At 41.1% G+C, this 19,119-nt stretch overlaps 1 protein-coding gene across 1 annotated transcript; it reads left to right on the top strand.

Moving 5' to 3' along the window:
• The first annotated feature begins 20 nt into the window (after positions 1-20).
• BUB1 (BUB1 mitotic checkpoint serine/threonine kinase) lies at positions 21-18,520 on the top strand. The gene is made up of 25 exons (XM_035321646.1): positions 21-72; positions 197-256; positions 344-488; positions 974-1,170; positions 1,763-1,800; positions 2,533-2,639; positions 3,919-3,968; positions 4,087-4,277; positions 5,160-5,320; positions 5,670-6,004; positions 6,897-6,949; positions 8,577-8,714; positions 9,736-9,828; positions 10,763-10,853; positions 11,234-11,306; positions 11,927-12,107; positions 12,691-12,769; positions 13,817-14,010; positions 14,249-14,389; positions 15,173-15,288; positions 16,635-16,796; positions 16,993-17,150; positions 17,244-17,421; positions 17,695-17,801; positions 18,221-18,520. Exons 1-25 carry the CDS (start codon positions 56-58, stop codon positions 18,414-18,416), a joined length of 3,261 nt encoding a protein of 1,086 aa, XP_035177537.1. The 5' UTR covers positions 21-55; the 3' UTR covers positions 18,417-18,520.
• The last annotated feature ends 599 nt before the right edge of the window (positions 18,521-19,119 follow it).

The raw sequence follows: 19,119 nt of genomic DNA, 5'->3' as shown, positions 1-19,119 counted from the left end.
GCCGGGTGCGCATGCGCGCCGGATTTGAATCGGCGGCGGTTGCGGCGGCGGCGACATGGAGGCGGTGGGGCGGTGAGGGGGCGGCCGGGGGGGAGCCTCACGGGGCTGGGGAGGGGGTTTGGGGGCGGCCTGAGGGGAGCCTCGCGGGGGGGGTCACGGTCCCCGTCCCGCCAGCCCCTAACGTCCCGCCTCGCAGGAGCCTGGAAGCTCAGCTCCGGAGCTACGTCGGCAGCGACCCGCTGGAACCGTGGGACAGGTGGGTGCGCGGGGCCGGGCCGGGCCGAGCCGAGCCGAGCTGAGGAGTTTGGCGGTGCCTGACCCGGCCCCGTCCGTCCCCCCGCAGGTACGCGCGGTGGCTGGAGGGCTGCCTGCCCGCCTCGGAGCGGCGAGCTCAGCTGCCTGGCCTCCTAGAGCGGCTGGTGGCGGCGTTCCTGCCGGACGGGAGGTACCGCCGGGACCCCAGGTTCGTCGGCTACTGCCTGAAGCTGGTAGGTGCGGGCTGCGGCGGCGCTCAACCCCCCCTAAGGTGCGGCTGCACCGCCGCCGGGCAGCTCTGCGGCTCCAGCCTGTCCCCCTCCAGCCGTGCGGAGGAGAGGAGCCGCCCGGGCTGGCACTGCGCGTTGTGAAACGGCCTGGAGCAGCCTTTTGTTCTGTTCCGCGCCTCCGGTGTAGTTAGCCAAGCCTGGACAGGGCTGCGAGAGGAAAAGGAGCCCTCAGGGTGGTGGCATGGGGTACGGATACGTTGATCTAAGAACTCAGGGAACTTCTTAGTCTTGCTGAAGGGCAGCACGATTCTTTTTAAAAGCTTTCTTGTTAAGCTGCTTAGCTCATGAAAAACACCCACCAGCTGTTTCTATCTTTAAAAAATGAAGCTTTCTTAACGTGGAAACTAATAATTGTTACTGTTTTTTACTGTAACTTCCTTGGTTGCTCTTGAAAGTGCTTATGGGTTATGTGTCTTCGTCTTGTGCAGGCAGAGTTCATCACCTCTCCTTGTGAGTATTTTGACTACCTGTATGGACAGGGAGTTGGTGCAAATGCCTCTGCCTTCTACATTGCGTGGGCTCAGCAGCTGGTAAATGAGGGCAAGGTGCAGTGTGCGATAGCTGTCCTTCAAAAAGGATTTCACAACCAGGCACAACCACAAGAGAACTTGGAACAGCTATACTGGTAATTCTGATACATCTTTTACTTAGCTATTTAGATAGTGTTCGGTTGTTGTTTTTTTCTTGTCTACCTCTGCTATAGCACAGAGCATATATACACCAATGATTGTTTTTGTGAACGGTGGGTATAAGCTTAAGGATGATTCTTTTTTGCTGTTCAGTATGTGTTGTCTATTTTGAAGGGGGTACTGAGAAAGCCTGTACCACAGTGCCTTGAGTGAAGTAAGGCTCAGAAAGAAAACCCTGAAACTGGTTGATTCATTTCTTCTCTATTTTTTGTTTAAAAGATCCAAATTAAAGCATATCTTGGATTTATTGAGTGTGAGCTTTGTTAGTTGCTTATTGTGAGGTGTATTCCCTGATGATAAACAAGATGATTTTCATCTCTCGCTGCCTATTGCAGAGTTGTTTTGCTTTTTAGAATGCAAAACTACTAGGATATGCTCGATAATGTCCTGTAAGTAACGTGAGTATCTTAGTCTTTGATTTCTAGGCATGAGGGCTTTGCAAGGAAATCAAAGGTTTCTGGGGGTGGATGGGGAGGAATGGGGGACAGGTGACTTAATGATAATAAACTGATGTTTCTTGCAATTTAGCTGGCTGCAGAATTACGATCCTCAGAATCCTCTGCAAGGTGAGTCTACAGATAATCTTCCTGTAAACTGTACCTCAATTGGATGAATCTTTTCCTTTGATCAGTGGGTTTTGTCACTGTGAAGGAAGCTGTTTCGTGCTTCCTTTCTCTTAGCCCTTCCAATGTCTAAGCGGGATTAAGAGAGCTCTATGTGGGGAACCTGCTGTATTGATTCTATTCTAGCTACAGTGTTAAAACATCCAGCAGGGGCTTGTTTCAGTAAAGCAGCTGAAGGCTGAGATGTTATAATTTCAATATGAGAATATTCCTATAATTGGGAATGTGAACAATAAAAATAAAGAATGTAACAGCTCTAAAATTAGGGAATTAATTATTTAGAGTAATAATATTTTAGTAACAAAACTTAAAATTAAGTTTGGTGATGAGCTCGTGCTCCTTACCAGACATAGATGCTAGCTGGGTGTTCTATCATTGATACTGCAAATGATAGCAGCATTTTCTTTGAGTGTAAAGAAATAATAACATGTGCTGTAGAAGATGCAACTGAGAGCTTTTGTTAATTTCCAGAGCTAGTTGAATGATTACAAAGTGTCATATGTTTCCTGTAGAAACTGTTTTTTTTTTTTACTGTTCTCCTGGTTGTATTAAAAATTCTTAAGGGTACCCAAAACATAAAGTAGAAGTTTTCTAATGCTTAAAGGTGTAAGTAAAAACTTGTACATGAGAAAAAGATTTCTACTCCTTAATGCAAGCCTGTGTAATCTGTCCCAGGTGCTGCTGTTATAAAGCCACTTCAAACTTCACATGCTGCAAATCAAATGTCTCCTCGGAAAAGTGTTACGAATCTCAATGATCCAGCATATACTTGCAATAATCAGGTGGGTTTAGGCCCTAAGCATCACATCTTAATAGAAATGGTTTGTTTCACAAGGATGGGGACGCAGTTGTTAGTCACCCAACACATTTCCAGTATCCTGGGCAAAGAGTGATCCATCCAGCTGGTTAGTGTTCTTCGCAGGGGTAGTACTATAAATAGTAGTTTGTCTGTCATGATTGAGTATCGTCTACACTGAATTTCCATGCTACTGCTTTTATATGCTATTGAAGAATAAATAAAAGATAATGCCAGAGGAAGAAGAGAAACTTCCAAAACGGTCCTCAGTGAGATGGTGCTTTGTGTAGAAGTCAGTCTCTTGATGATGGGAAGTTATTAGGAGCTGACACTCTAACGGCTCCTGAGCCCCTCTGGGGGAATGTCAGTAGAGCACTCTGTAGCTTGTCACGTCACTCTGTAGCAAGTTCCAGCTGAGGTTCTGTTCATACCTTGTGGAATTTTTAGTTAACTTTACAGCCCAAATTGTGTCACTCTGTAGTCTTCTTCCTCCACCCCCTTCCCCACAATAAAACCAAAAAAGAAACCATATTAATTCTAACCCATCTTAGGTAAGTATCAGCATGCAGCACTGTAGTTCTGAGGTTTGGCAAAGTTGGTTAAATTTCTTTGCAGCTTTTCTGACACAATAAGATGAAAGGTGAATGGGGGTGTGTGTGAAATTTAAGACTGAAAGACTGTGGGTAGGAAATGCGTCAGTTTTCTAAACTTTGTCCCATTTTCTAAAGTGCTTGTGACTCTTTCAATTTGGTATTGCCTGCAAATACTAAAAGGTGGTTGATGGAATAGAGCTTAAAGCTTCTTAGACCTCTTGCCTGCAACCCCTGAAATTGGATAACTTATCAAAGAAAGAAATCGGATGGGGCCATCCCATCTGTTCTTTACAAACCCACGTGATCTAGAAATTACATTCCTGTTTTTTGGGGACTAGAAAATGCCTGTTCAACTAGTCCCAGAATCCTTCTGAGGACTGCAGTTTCCAGAAGTATAACCTTCTGTCTGGATTCTCTAGGATCTTGCTCACCTTCCAAAAGTTCTCAGTGATAACAGCAGACTCTTATACAGCTAATTCTTCGGGACAAGCTTCCTCAGGCTGTGATCGCTTGTATATTTCTCCTGATCTGTTCGTTCTTGCTATGCTCATGGCCTGAATTCTCATCTCTTCAATCAGAATTAAATATTAGGGACTTACTGATTGCTAGTCCCGTCAAAATGGATGGCTAAATATAATGCTGCATTTCTTTCTCCCTACCCCACAACTCTAGGGTCCTGATTGTGCTGGTACTCAGTCCTGCTCTTCTGGTGAAAGAGAAGTGTAAGTTTAAAAAAAGGGGAGAAAGAAAGATGGGAGGGATCTCAATTTTGAAAAAAATATCATACTCCCCAGAACAAATCCAACAAACTTGAATAGAACATTTTATTTTTCCTCACAGAAAGTATGTGACATACCTCTCCAAATCTGAAGTTCTTCCTAAGTCGTCATCTGCTGCTGTTGAATGTGAGCAGGTTGCGATGTATAATAAAAACCTGCTCATATGTGAAGGCTCTGAACTTTCATTTGAGGAGCTCAGAGCCAAGCGATACTTCAAGAAATACGAGCGCCTCAGAAGACAGAAAGAACGCGGTATTCTTCTCCTTCCACCTAGCTATTTCAAAAACATTCTCATGTTCTTGGAAAAGTAGCACCTGTCTGTATTCATGTCTTTTCAAGCTCTGTTGAAGCCTGAAAGCCCAGGTTATCATCCCTGTACAAAAAGAGGCTGTTATAAGCTGGGAAACATTAGGAAACAGGCCAAGTGACTGACGTGTAATGGTCTTAAGTTGTCTTCAAACCCTTCAATGACTTAATACCAAAACTGTCACAACACTGGTATTTAGATTTTAAGCTCATCCTTTGGTTTTGTCTCTTGAAGACTAGATTTTCTTAAAAAGTGTTGTTCCTTCTGAGGAAATTGCAGCCAAGTACAGACAGCTCTTATCAGGATAACTGGTACTGCTGTGAGTTGTAGCTGTGGCTCTCTGCTTACCAGCTGATACCTATAATTCAAGATGAAGAATATCTTTGTTCCTCTTTGTAGGCTGTAATCAGAGCCCAGAGTATGCTTACAATTGTATTTCTAAATGCATATTTAAAACAAGTGTTTGGGTGGATTTTTTTTGTTGTGGTAGTTATGTATAACTCCCAGCAGGGACAGCTCTTCCTTCAGGGGCAGCAGGCTCCATCTCCACTCAGGTGTTACCAAAGGTTTGCTTTGGTAGAATTTTTCAGAGTTTAGTGTTCTTTTGTGCTGAAGATGGGAGTCATGAGCATGCTTGCAGTAGGAGCACTGAGGCTGGCACTCTTAAGTGCAACCCAGGTGAGAGGTATCCTGGCCTGTGAACCCCTTTAGAAGCATTAGGGCTACTGCTGGTGTCCAGGCTAGTGTTGAGATAGTGTTGTGTAGCTGTCCCTTTTCATCGTTTTATTTAATATCTGGTTTACTTAATGTCAACATTTCTTCATTAGGAGAAGAAGAGAGAGATTCCATAAGAAGAAAAGAGTCAGCTGTCCTTGAACTGCAAGCCCTGCAGCAGAAGCTAGAACAGCTCACTCAGCTCACCAAAAGTTTGGAGGAAACTAGACTGGAACCAGCATCTACAACATTAGCTGAACAAAATAAGCCATCAGTGAGTATGGGCTATGATAAATAGGAGCAGTCCTCTTGAACTCACCGCATAAAATTTAGCTGCTCTTTAGATGGTAACCCAAGAAGTGTGTTAACCAAATCTGGAAGTCGAGGTTGCAATATCTGACTAGTATAGATACCTGGCATAACCTTAAATACACGATGAAACATTTTTAATTGTGAAACCTCAAATACTGGTTTTGCTTCTCTGTGATCTAGTTTTAGTTGCATGTGAAAGTTCTCTTAAGCATGATAAGCTATTCTAGTTATGCAAAATAAAAGGGCAAATGGCAATGTTTATACGTGTGTGGGGGTTTTTGAGGGTAACATAATATTTTTCATCTCTGAAGGTATATCCACATGTAGCACCCACCAGAGCTCTGCAGCAGAAATGGATGGCATCTTGTCAAAGCTCAGGTCTGCAAACCCTCCAAGGGCTGGTGCCAGACCAGCTTCAGTCAAGCACTTTGTCATCAAATGTTCTTACACTGAAGTCCGCGAACCCAGTTGGCCACCAGATGAAATCTTCCTTGTTGTTGGAAGAAACATACAAGAAGGACACAATCAAAACTCAGCAAGAGCTTGGAGAAGTCCAGAAGAGTTTGTTACACCCTCCATTCAACAGTGCTCCAGCTCAGGAAGAGGTGCGTCCTGACTCGACTCTTACTTGGAGCACTGGAGAACAGTACGTATAAACGGTTCAATTCTTGCTTTACAAACTGTGCAGTGTTCTGTAGTTACGCTTTACCTGAAAATTAACTTGAAGAAAGGGTTTTTACTCTTCTGAAAAAATCTGAATTAACCTGTGGAAACCAATATTTAGACAGATCAAACTCTTATAACGTATGATCCTTATTTCAATCTTTAATTCTTTTCACCCTATGTTTTAGTTGTAATAACTAAGAACAAATTCATTGCATAACCAAAGTGATTATTCAGCATTTGTGTCCCTGGCATGCCCGAAATAAACAACAGAATGTGCTTAGTTCATGCAGATACCAGATGTTACAACTTGGCTGCAAATGTCTCTAGAGAAGAAGAAAAGTGCTTTTATTTATCTCCTGCACTTTGGCTTGTGTGACAGAGCTAATGCATGAAACAATTGGGAGGTGGGGAGGAGAAACCTAGGTTGGCCAAATGGGCATGTCTGAGTAGGTTTGACTGACAAGGCTAAACAGAAGCAGTCGTCATCCACTTATATAAGGGAATGACTTAAAGGCAAACTGTATCCAAGAATATTTAATGCGTGCATTTTATCTTTTTTAAAGGACTCTGCTGCCTTTCGGGTTTCGTGTCTATTGGCAACTGTGTGAGAAACTTGGGGGCCCAGGGGAGATATAATAATTTTCTAAAAGTTCTTTGACTTCATTTACATGTCCTTTGTGTGGAAAAAGCAGGAGCCCTGGTTGTCGTTTCTGAGATGTTTCCTTTGTTCTAAGCTGGGAAAGAACCCTTTACTGCTTAAAGTGCGTTATTATTAAGTCCTGAACTGAAGCTGAACTTAAAAAAAAAATAATTTAATTTAGAAGAAAGGCATTTATTTCAAGCTCTAATGGTTTTTAATCTTTCATTTGAAGGCACTCTAAAAAGAGATCCACTGGACTAGCTACTTGTGTGGACGTGAAGGAAGGTAATAAACTAACTCTTGACAAGACCAATGCAGCTGATATGACTTCACTGGCTGGAGTTGAATAGCACATAACTTTTCAGTTTTGGTAGACCTAGATCATCTTACTTGAAAGTTCTTGAATATTCAACATAAATGCGTATGAGACTTTATAATATAGCTCTACCTGATGCCTGAAGTCTCTCACCAAATGTGTGGGATGGCACTACTTCAGTATTTGTGTTTCCATTTCCTTTTGAATAAGACATATTTTTTTTTGATAATTACAAAGAACACTTAACTATTGAAATTCCTTCCCAAATCAATTGCAAAAACAACTTGGAAATTTTGCTTTTAAAGTGAGATTGCCTATTTCATCTGCAGTAGGAATTCTGGATCTTCATCATATTTTTTCTAGAAGTGTGGTGGATGTGTATGTGAGATTGTGGGATACATATGATATAGGAGCAGAAAGTGAATTGTATGTTTTCTTGAGCTTCCATTACTACTTACAGTTCTTCATTTAGATGACCAAGATGAAATATGTTTTTAACTTCAAAGGAATTTCTGATTGGGTTTTAATACTTTGCTAGTTGACTCTTACTGACTGTGCGTTTTCAGACATCAGTGACTGGGCACAGTTGCCACCAGTAGATACTGGTTTTAGTGGACCACTGCTTTCCAGGGAAGATGACCCTTTTGCTGTTTGTTTTGGGAGGCTATCTTCTGAGTGGCTAAATGATGATTTGCCCTTGGGGGAGGGGATTTTCCTCAGGTTACTGGGAGCGTGTTTTGTCTTCCTAAAGAGGTGATGTGGCAGAGAAATGAGACTAAAATACTGAAACTTAATACAGCAGTAACCTGGCTGAAACAGTGACCCATAATACAGAAGGAAACAAACTATAAGATCCACTGATCCCTTCCAGTTTTAAACTGTTAGCGCTTAGAGGCTGTTTCTACTTCTCTGTGTAAATTAACCTTGGCTGGCTGGGAACTCTTTAGGTCTCTGACATAATTCTTCCTTCCCCTAGTTTCTGCTAGAACCTTCAGGGACTTGGGGACAGACCCTAGAGTAAGAATGTGGGCAAAACATCCTTTTCCGTGTCATCTTTTGCTATGTCCCTTACGCTTCTGAGCAGTGGGTTCAGTTTCCTTATTTTTCCTGGTTCTTTTTTTTGTACAAGAAACCAATGTTGCCACATCTCTCACTAGTTCTAACCCTAGTTAAGCTTTTTGACTTTCCTGACTCCATCCCTGCATGTTTGGGCAATGTCTCAGTATCCTTTCCATGTAGCTGGTCCCTGTTCCCACTCTCTGTGCAATTCCTTTTTAGTTTGAACTCGGTCAGGAGTTCTTTGTCTTCACTGGCTTCCTTCCTGCTTGACTGTGTCAGAATGGATTGTTCCTATGAATTGAGAGTGATGTCCTCAAAGACCACCCAGCTGTCCAAGGTCCCTTCTGCCCTTCAGGGCAGTCTTCCTTGGGAACAAGCAGATCACTGAACAAGCCAAAATCTGCTCTCCCAAAATTCTGGGTTGTCATTCTGCTACTCCTCTTGTTTACTCCTCTTGGTAACATTTTGCTGGCTACTGAAATGTTGATAAACAATCCCAGGCTAGTTTAGAAATCGTCTTGCTGTTTTCTTTTCTAGCATCTAGAGTTGGAAATTCTTCCTTTGCTTCTGGAAATGCTTCTCAAGCTACACCAAATACCTCTGTTGGAGGAGCAGCGCAGGCAACGCCATTCAAAGTGCAACCTTCACCTACAGTTCATACCAAAGAAGCATTGGGTAGGCATCTGGAATAATATGCTAGTTTCACTGGAATTAATGGGATCTTGCCTGGTAACTTTAGTGGAGCTGAATATACAATGAGGCTATCCTAGGTATAGGCATTTACACCATTCAAAGAGGAAAATAAAATTAATGGTATTGGTACTCTTATTTTACAGTTGACTTGGTGACCCAACACTTTGACCATATTCTTCCAAGACAGAGGCAGTATAACTCAGCTAAAGAAATAACAGCCTTACTAACATCCCAGCAGCCACATGTCAAATTCTGAATAAGTCACTGGTGACACACCTGCTAGGCTGTTTTGGGCAGCATTTTCAGCTGAGCTTGTCTGTACTGTCAGCGACTCTTCTGAGATGACTACTTTCAACAGGCTAATGTGGAATAATGATAGGAAGTTAAAAACTTGACTGTTGCTGACATCAAGGTTCCCCCAGAGTTCAAACCAGGGTGCCTTATGCAAAAGCTTTTTGTTTTATAGGATGAGCATTATCAATTCTAAACGCCGATTTTTCAAAATCCCACGATGGGAAACTGCGACTTTTTTCCGATATCAAACGTAGAGTGGTAGTACCCAGAAGTTATTCTGTTCCTTTTGTGTGCTTCTGCCATGTTCTTCTGTTTTAGTAGTAAGCCTGTTAACTACTGCTATGTAGCAAACAGCTGCTGCTGAATATAAATCTGTAAAAAGAAAAACGAAAAAGCTTGTGGTATGCATTAGTTATCCAAGTCTCTAAAAAATAAAGGACAACTTTTTCCTTTAGAAGAACCCAAAATCTTATCTTTTAAGAGTGTGAGGGTTTTTTTTAAAGAGAAAAATTCATGGCACCAGCAGATATGCATTGGTTAAGTCTAATCTTCCTGCTCAGTTATCTGGAGTATTTAAATGCAAGAGTAAGGAATAATATATCCCCGGCATTTGATAAATCATAAGAATCATTCAATTCAACTATTACAGAGAGCGGAGAAACTTTTTTTTATTGGGTGGCATTCGTGTATTTTTCTTTTCTATTTCTAGGATTTCTAATGGATGTGTTTCAAACACCCTTCTCACCTGAACCATCTCTTGAAGAAAGTGAGGAGCAATTTGAGTTTTTTTGTAGAAAAAGAGGTATGTACTTTTTTTTTAGTCCTTAATATTTCACTCCTATATTTCCTGCTTGCTCATACCACTGTTCCCCATAATTTTGAAGCAAGTAGTTGTGTGAGTCAGTGTAAAGTGAAGAAGCAATTTTTTAACCTGATAGTGCATTTAATTTATTGACAAGTTCTAAATGTTGATTCACAGTCTAAGGCAGGCAGAAGTACTTTACTGCTAGCAGCCTATTCATGTCTTCATTAAATGTTGCTTCTCTGTAGACACTTCTGTGGTATTTAAAACCTGGCTTTGAAAAATGCACAGCTGATACTTGATATGAGTAAAGCTTTGTTTCTAAGCCATTTTGCAAGCTAGGTGTTAGTCTCTGAATTGCCAGCTTATCAGTAACAGTTAAGTCTGTCTGAAAACTAGGCAGTGGCTTACAACAGTGAGCTCAGGGATATTTCACAACAGGTCAGATGCAGCCAAGGAAGCTTCTGTATTCCTGGCCACTCTTGGTTTTCTGAGATGGAAAAATCTTTCCCATTTCCAAGCATTTATAGGAAAGACCAGTTGAGCAGTAGTTCTGAGGATGCTCCTGGATACAGTCATGATTGCATCTCTTACTCTGGCTTTAAGCACTTGCATGTTTACCTTGTTTATATGCTTCACTTTCTTTTTTTAAAGTTTATATCCAGGCTTTATAAGAAAATAAGTTAGTATATCTATTTCAAGTCCACATGTGCCAAAACTAACCAATTTATCAAGCCACTGACCTTCCTTAAAATAAGTGCCTTACTTCTAAGGGGTGCCTTGCTATAGCATGTCTATGCCTGTCCAAAAATAATTGTAAAGTATCCTGAAAGAAAAGGTACAACTTCAAGCCCCTCAGCTGCTTGGTTAGGGGAAAAATGTGACTGGTTATATAATCTCCACTGTGTGACGATCAGTGATCTCTTATTTTAAGAGCCTGATGGAACCTTGAAAGTTAAGGTTGCTGCCCCTGTTGTGCCTATGTTTTCTATCTTTGAAGATGAGAATGAAAAAGAGAACAGCAGGTAAGGAGAAAAAAAAAAAAGCAATAGAGCTGTTTATTAAGAATTACATATGGGATTGATTCTATTCTATATAATTTTGCTATGACTGTATTCGCAATATGAGGATTGGCTTGAATAAAATCAGTAGCAGCTGTGGGGAAGTGGCATGAGAAAGCTGTAGTTGCTTCTCTGTAGAATTGCTCAACTTTCCTGTTTGGACAGTGTGCTTAAGATGCTTTATTTTCTGGACAACTGAGGATAGCTTGTTTCTTGAGCTACTGCAACTTCTCTTAGTATTCACAAATAGTTTTCTTTAAATAAAAGCATCAAGTCTTTGTTATGATCAGTCTGCCTTGGAAGTTTTCTGGGGAAAAGTTATTCTGAACTACCTGTTTTGTCAGAATCCCACAGCGTAAAAAGAAGCCAGAAGAGCCCAGAACTATTGGACAACGTCCCTTGACTGACTGTACAGAAGTGAGTGTTTGATCTTATTGCAAGAATTAGCCTTGATGGCGTAGTTATGTTTCTTCTGTCCCAGTCCTTCAACAGTCCTACAAATGATTTATTGTTAAAGCCTAGGTACCCCTTTCTGTTCAATGAGAGTGGAATAAGCTTTTTCACTTGTTAATTTTCATAAAAATTCTAGGAGCTTAATAGTGGAGACCTATTCCTAGAACAGATCTGATTGCAGTTGATGTGTAGATTTGGCATCACTGTAGGAGAAGAAGGACAGGGAGAGGGAGCGAGAAATGCCTGAAGTTGTGCTAACCACCTGACAATTTTCATAGCCAAGGAGATGCGTGAAACTTCAGGCTGCTTGGATGCAAGAAGCTTCTTCAGACTCTCCTATGACAATTTTTTGATGTCTGACGCTTTGCTGTGGAACTGATTATTGCCAATGTGCAAGTTTGACACACAACTATATAAGCCTGTGGTTTAGGCTATGTTGACTTTCCTTTATTTTTCTAATAATATAAGTTGACGCATTCAGACTACGTTACTGAGACTGGAGGCTGCTAGCATGTTACAGTGCAGGTCTGACAGGACAGTTTTGATGGCTTAACTTAAATCTGTGTGTTTATTTTCCTGTCTAGGAAGAAACAGGGACACCAGAGTTCTTGAGGGATGATTATACGGTGTGGAATGTACCATGTAGTAATAAAACATTAGCTGCCAGTCCAAACAACACACGAGACTTTGCACGAGCTGCCCAGCTTGTATCAACACCATTTAATTACCTGTCGGCACATTCAAGACGAGCTTTGGAGGACAAAGGTAGAATAATGAATACTTCAGGTCAGAGCATCTAATTCAATGCTGTGTAACTGTTTCTACACCCTACTTACCTTGCAGGTCTTGCCAAATACAGTGTAGGTATGGCTGTGCTGCTGCACCTTCTGAATGCAAATTCATTGCAGAACAGCTTCTGGGAGCATGGGCAGGCCCAGCACTGAAGCTTTCCAAGAATCCCCAATTCTTTAACTGGGGATGAAAAAGAAGGTGGCAAGGGGAGCCTTTGTCTGTGCTGTCAAATGGCTGTTCTGAGCTGTTGCAGAGAGTTTTCACGGTTGCAGAGAGTTCAGTTGACTGAAGTCCAGGCATCATCCTCTTCAGTGAGGACCCTTATGCTTGTCTGCCACTCTTTCAGTCTTGGAATACTCTTTCCTGAAGAAATCAAGCTACTGTCTTTTCTTGTATGTTTTAAAATAAGCTTGTTCGATGCTTGCTCTTGTGATACCTTAGCAACTTCCACATCTGCAGTGTGACTCTACCCTTCTTGTGTTGGTAATAATACTCTGAATGTGCTTATCTTTTGGAAAACTAAGCATGTGCTATTGTTGCTACTCCTTTTGTTCAGCTCCCGGGGATGACATGCTGCAAATGGATTTGGAGTTTTCTGAAGAACTGCACAGACAGGCAAAAACTAAGAAGCTAAGGTACAGCATTGACTTGCTGAGATTTTCAAGACTTCAGGTTGCAATGCAAATTTATGCCAGCATAGGCAGCTCTGCTGTGCTGCTCTTGGTGCAAGTTTTCCAAGCAATCTAGAGCTAACATATTTGAATAAGATTGCTAAAATGTATGCTAAACAGTCACTCTGAAGTTGCATGAACCTGCGCGTGGTGATTATGTCCCTGAAAATGCTCCTATGATTGAATTTTTTTTATCACATTGTATGGGTATCAAGTGCTCGAACAATTGTACTGATTCTTTTAAGTGTCTTTTTGCCCCTGGGGTCAGCAATAACTGCTAGTTGGTAGCACTACTGCTGCATTTGGGGAAGCGGTGTTTGCAAGGCATGTGGGTGAAACAGACATTTGGAAAATGCCTTCCTTGCAATAATTGAACTGCTGCAGTTAATGAATTGGTGTTAACTTGACCTCTCCATAGAACATTGTGTAACAGTTTCCTTGGGAGACTCAGCAGTATCTTTTCTGCAACATACATCTCACACTCGAGTGTGAGAATAGATGTGTTGAATGATTGCCTAGAGATGATCAGGAAGAGAACATATGATGTGCATTTGAAGGCAAAGGTCCACCTTGTTGATTCTGCCAGCATTCTTCTTGTCACAGGATGCATTTCTCAGTATATATGGATATAGAGTTAGAGCATTTCTGCTGAGCTGCTAGGTGTGAGGTAGCTTTGATCTAGAGTGCCAAGATGTTCTACAGAAGGTTTTGTCAGAAAAGTCTGCAGGCATTATTGAAGAGTAAATACATAAAGCAATCATGAGCAAATATGAAATGCTGATAAGTCTTCTAGGCTCTGTTGTCTTTGAACAGATTTAATTGCTGCTTGAAGTAAAAGATGTAGATAGCATATGGAGGCCATTCTTGATCATATGGATAACCACACCCAGAGTTCTTATGGTTATGGCAAAGGTTGCAAGCATGGATGTGTGACGTACTTCTGGCTTACTGAAGATGTCAAAATGCCATGGCAGTACTGTCAATTAATGCTATTTTGTTTTAAATATGTAGCCCTGCTCTTGAACACATTGCAGAACAAGGAGAGCATCAAGGAAATGTTATTGCTACAGCTGCTTCTCACAGATTACATGAGCAGACTGCCACTAGTAGAGCTGAATATTCGTCTGTTGGGCTGGACAAGAATTCCCATGACAAGCTGTCTGGAACTGAGCAGGACAGGACAGCCAGGACTGGTAGAGCTTCAGGTACTATGGTTTTCTTTTGTGAAGTTTGAGACTGGAGCAGTGCTTTGTTCCAATGTGTGGTTGGTCACTGTAGTAAGCGAAGTGTCTTGTGGCCCCTGCAGGGAGATCACTGCTACGTACACGATAAGAGGAAGGACAAGTGTAAATCAATTATACTCATTCAAATATAAGTTTGCATGCTGCTTCTTTGAAATGACACTTTTCTTATAGCTTAAATATTGTTCTTCTTTCTGTGAAGTCCTTGTTGAGAACCCATGGGATAAGGAATTGATTTGCAAATTCTTATCAGAGCTTCCTAAACCACTCAACACCTACGACAACTGTTTTGAATGGAAATCTGCTCTTCCAACCATCAAACTGAAGGCTGAACTCCCCTTGGGTAAGAGCTACTTGATACATTTCATTTTGAAGCACTTGTTGCAGGTTTTTTTGGGAACTCCTGAAGTATTTTTTCTAATCCAGTTTACTTATGCATATATCCAAATAGCTTCCAAATAGTTTGTTATCTAAATAGTTTAGTACCAAAATATCTAAATATCTAAACTATCTATATCTAAACTATATCTAAATATCTAAACAAACTATCTAAATAGTTTGTTACCAAATAGTTTAGTTATCTAAACCTCAAATTTGAAATTAGACCTTCTTGTTTGCTGTTTGAAATCGGAACCTAACCATTTTTGATTAGGTATTCTGAGGTAGGAACAAAGATGCTTTTCCTAGTTTTCCTTTCCTGGTAATTTGTGACACAATTCTTATACTTTGTATAGAATGGCAACAGTCCTCTGTCAACAAAATCTGTATGACAATAATTGCAACATACTTATATGGCTTAAACATTGGTGTTTACTTTTTAAGGAATGCACTTTAGAATTTGATTACTTCCAGGGAGTTGGACTAAAATAGAAACACTGATTTTAGTGTATGGCACTTCATAGCAGTCTAGCTCTCTTCAGTGATTGCAGGCTCTCTTTTATGGAAAGTATGGCTAGCAAGAAGAGCAAGTAGAGAAAGACTAGCACTAGGGTTAAAGCAACAATTTGTTTATGGCCGGTGCTTCCAACCCCCCAATCCCTCCCCTTCCCCCACATGTTGAAGTCTCATCTGTGAAGTTTGCAAGCAGGACTTTGTTTTTGTTTTTTTTTTTTCCAATCTCATAAAGGTTCTAGCTCATTCCATGTGGACTGCTTGGTTGGAGAAGGAGCTTTTGCTCAAGTCTATCAGGCTTCCATTCTGGATGCCAGTAACCCTAGAAACAATCAGAAAGTAACATTCAAGGTAAGTAGTGTTGATTCAGAGTAGTTCTGCTGGAAAACTCTGGAATCTTACAGTAATCTGACACCTCCCTGGATAGATTTTGCTGAGGTTTATTTATAAATATGTAATAAAGCATATTGGACTATCCTCAAAACCTTGTTCAGTTTGTGTGCTGTAGTGTCTGACGCATTCTACATGGGAAGTTTTTTTATCCACCTGCCTGAACTTCCTCTCAATCTTCTTTTTATAACATAGTCATAGGTAGCCTGGCTATAATTCTTAGTCTTTAGGGCATCTTTTTCAGCTGAGCAAATGGAGCTATTTCTGTGAAATGCTCTTAGTCCACAGCAAACTAAACTGTGTGTAAATGAATGATAAAACTGCTCTTACTTTTGGGTCACAGTGAAAGGGACACTTGCTTCCAGATGCATGCCTGCTAGCTTTCCACAAGCATTTTTGCTCTTTGTGCAGCCAACCTGTTTGGTGGCTGCTGGCTGTTGTATTCTCTGTTGGGTGATGCCTCTAGGGTGCAGTTTTCTTAACAAGCGAGCTTGTCTAGATGGAGGTTGTAGATTGAGCAGCTCCCTCCCTGCTCTCCCCTTCTGCAGCCTGCTTCAGTGCAGGAATGAGCAACAGATGATAGGATGTGCTTTCAGCAGAACCACTGCCAAAAAGAAAGTCTGTGCAACTGCAAGGTCAGTTTAGCCCAAGAGGGTTATACTCGATCATGCAGCCCTGCATCTGCTGCTGGCTGAAAGCCCATGTGCACATATTACAGCCTGGCTGAAATGTGGCTGTGTGATTGAGTTGACACCCTACCCCCTTCAAATATGTTTTTCCTACCTTTGGATTTTTTTGTGGCTCTCCTCTGCATCATTTCAATCTTCCAACAAATATTTTTATTATAATACCTTGACTGGAAGTTTTCTGGTAGCTAAATGTAATGTTTAAGAAGCTTCTTTTTGAACATCAGGCATTTAGTGTTAGGGAGAGGAATCAGAAAGGCTCTTCTCTTTGGAACTCATCATAAACTTTCCCTTAAGGCATATGTTGCCAGCAGGAGGCTCAAACATTGATGTTGCAAAAGGCTAACATTTTGAATAGCATTAAAGAGCATATAAGCCACAATGGAATTGTGGCATGTAGTTGAAGTAGTGATTCAAGAGGATTATTTGTTGAGTGGATTGACCTGAGGTTAACTACTTGAGATGTAAGTATTTTATTTGATCAAAAAAAAAAAGTGTTTAGGAGCTTGAGTCTGAAGTTTAAGAAAAAAGCTGAGAACTTCTGCTTTTTTTTTTTCATTTACTAGGTGTATATATAAAAAATAAGTAACAGATATCATTACATTATCTTTTTGGTTACAGGTCCAGAAACCTGCTAATCCTTGGGAGTTCTACATAGCAACCCAACTGGTAGAAAGACTTGATCCAAGTATACGCCATCTTTATATCCACTTTTATTCTGCTCATTTTTTTCAAAATGGAAGCATTTTAGTTGGTGAGCTCTACAACTATGGAACATTGCTGGTAAGTGTGCTTAACTTGTGCCCTGAACATCTGTGTTCCTTTCTGAGTGCTGTTGCCTTGCAGTATAGAGAAGTCTCTTCACTTCATGGAACTTCATTGTGAACACAGTCTGTACTTATCAACATGGATACGTGATCCATATTGAGTTGTTTTTTGTGTAGCTGATGGTTCTTCCCTATCTTTGTTTTGTACACAGAATGCCATAAACATTTACAAAAAACTTCCTGAAAAGGTGATGCCTCAAGCACTTGTAATCTATTTTGCTGTAAAAATTCTTTATATGGTAGAAGAGCTCCACAGCTGCAAAATCATCCATGGTGACATTAAACCTGATAACTTCCTACTTGGAGAAAGGCAAGTATTTCACTTTGCTACATGTGATGTCAGCATATCATGGTATTATAGTCTTGATGCTTATCGAATCGCTGCTTCTCATCTTTGTTGAAGGTTTTTGGATAATGATACATGTGACATTGACGGCCTCTCTCATGGCTTGACACTCATTGACTTGGGACAGAGTATAGATATGAAACTCTTTCCTGAAGGAACCGCGTTTACTGCAAGGTGTGAAACATCTGGGTTCCAGTGTATTGAAATGCTGACACAGAAACCGTGGAACTACCAGGTATGAGGTTGTAGAGACAGCCTGAACATTTGGAGCTTAATGCGTACATTAAGCATATGAGTAGATGAATTACAGAAATATTAGACTTTTGCACTGGTGCTGTAGGTTCAGCTCAGTGCTTCAGGAGCATAATCCTGAACCCTCTTATGGAGCTGGCTCTATTGGCTCCAAGGAGTGTGGGTTTTGTGTTTCTTTTTTTGTTCTGAGTTTTTTTTGGTAATTTTTAGTGGTTAGGGTAGGCATTTTTAATACAGAACTTGCGTATGCTTTTAGACAGACTACTTCGGCGTAGCAGCAACAGTCTACTGCATGCTCTTTGGTACCTACATGCAAGTGAAGAATGAAAATGGTGTCTGGAAGCCTGAAGGTTCCTTCAGAAGGTTGGTGTCAAATCTTTTTTAAAACTCCCATCTATAGGAAGATATATCGTTAACCTCAAACCTGATGGTAGTTTCTGTCACAGCTTTTGGCATTGTTTGCCTTTACCTCTCAGGGCTCTAAAAAACACAGGTTTAGTGCACAGGAACTGCCTCACAGAACTTACGAAAGTATGGGAAGCCTTTTGGCAGTGGATGTGGTGAATTACATAGCATCCTTGGCTTCTTGCTGCCTGGAAGGAGGAAAAATCCCTCTGGTTCGCTAAGCGGCATGCCACAACGGAAACTGTTCTGTTACATGACGGTCCGCAGTTGCTCCAACCTGTAGATGGGGTGGGAATGGGTAAATACAGGAAACAGTATTATAACGGTTTAGACTTAAACCTTATTTGATGCTTTATTTTAGTTGTTGTTCCTTTCAGGCTTGCCAATGCTGAAGTGTGGAAAGAGTTCTTTGACAGCATGCTAAACATACCGAATTGCCATAGCCTGCCTACTTTAGCAGTTCTACGCAAAAGGCTGAAGGACTTATTTTGCAAGTCATATGCAAAGGAAATAAAGTTCCTTCGGAACAGACTTGTTGTGTTGCTCATAGAGCACAAACGATCACGAAAATAAGCATTTAGCTTACAAAGTGGTTGAGAATTGGAACGTCCTGAATGCGAAATCTTTTTGTAATACCTTGTTTTAAAAAATAAACGTTCTTGGGTTAGCTTCAGGAATGGTAACTTTCATCTTTCTGTGGTTTCATGAAAGAAGTTGCACAGAAATTTTACTGCATGGAAACTAAGTGTTAATTGAACTTGCATAGTTTCAGTGTGGGAGGCACAGGCATGCTAAAGACTGTCTATAGTTGTAATAATGTGTAGTGCATTTCAAGCAGTAGGGAAAAAAGCTGATGGAAAAGGTTGCACAGATGATGCTTGCAGCCTCCGCTGTGTAGAGGATTTAGTCCAGTTAGGTGAAGGGCAGGCTGTTTTTTTTAAATGGAGAGCATATGTGAGGTGTTCAGGATGCATTTTCCCCAGTATGAAGAACGGTGAACAGAGCCTTCTGGGAGGAGCAAGTTGTTGGAAACTTTAATGTAATTCCAAGTTGAGATTCTACCATCATGGAAGATTCCAGAATCTCTTCTAGGAGAAGTGAAGACAACAATTGAAGTGAAATAGCCTACTCTAAAGGCTGCAGGAGGGTGAACTCATGTAACTTGGTAGGCTTCATGGAAAAACCACTGGATGATAAGGTGTAAGGAGGACAAGTCCTTGTTCTCCTAGAAAAGCCACTGAAGCCATCTGCTAATAACTAATGAATACGAGGGAAC

This window comes from Oxyura jamaicensis, chromosome 3 (genome assembly GCF_011077185.1).
Source record: "Oxyura jamaicensis isolate SHBP4307 breed ruddy duck chromosome 3, BPBGC_Ojam_1.0, whole genome shotgun sequence".
Classification (NCBI taxonomy): Eukaryota; Metazoa; Chordata; class Aves; order Anseriformes; family Anatidae; genus Oxyura; species Oxyura jamaicensis.
This window is presented reverse-complemented; position numbering and strand designations above follow the sequence as displayed.

Coding starts and splice junctions, on each gene's coding strand:
- BUB1 (XM_035321646.1), top strand. Junction 8,715..9,735: donor TCATACCAAAGAAGCATTGG/GTAGGCATCTGG, acceptor TTCTATTTCTAG/GATTTCTAATGGATGTGTTT. Junction 12,770..13,816: donor GCAAAAACTAAGAAGCTAAG/GTACAGCATTGA, acceptor TTAAATATGTAG/CCCTGCTCTTGAACACATTG.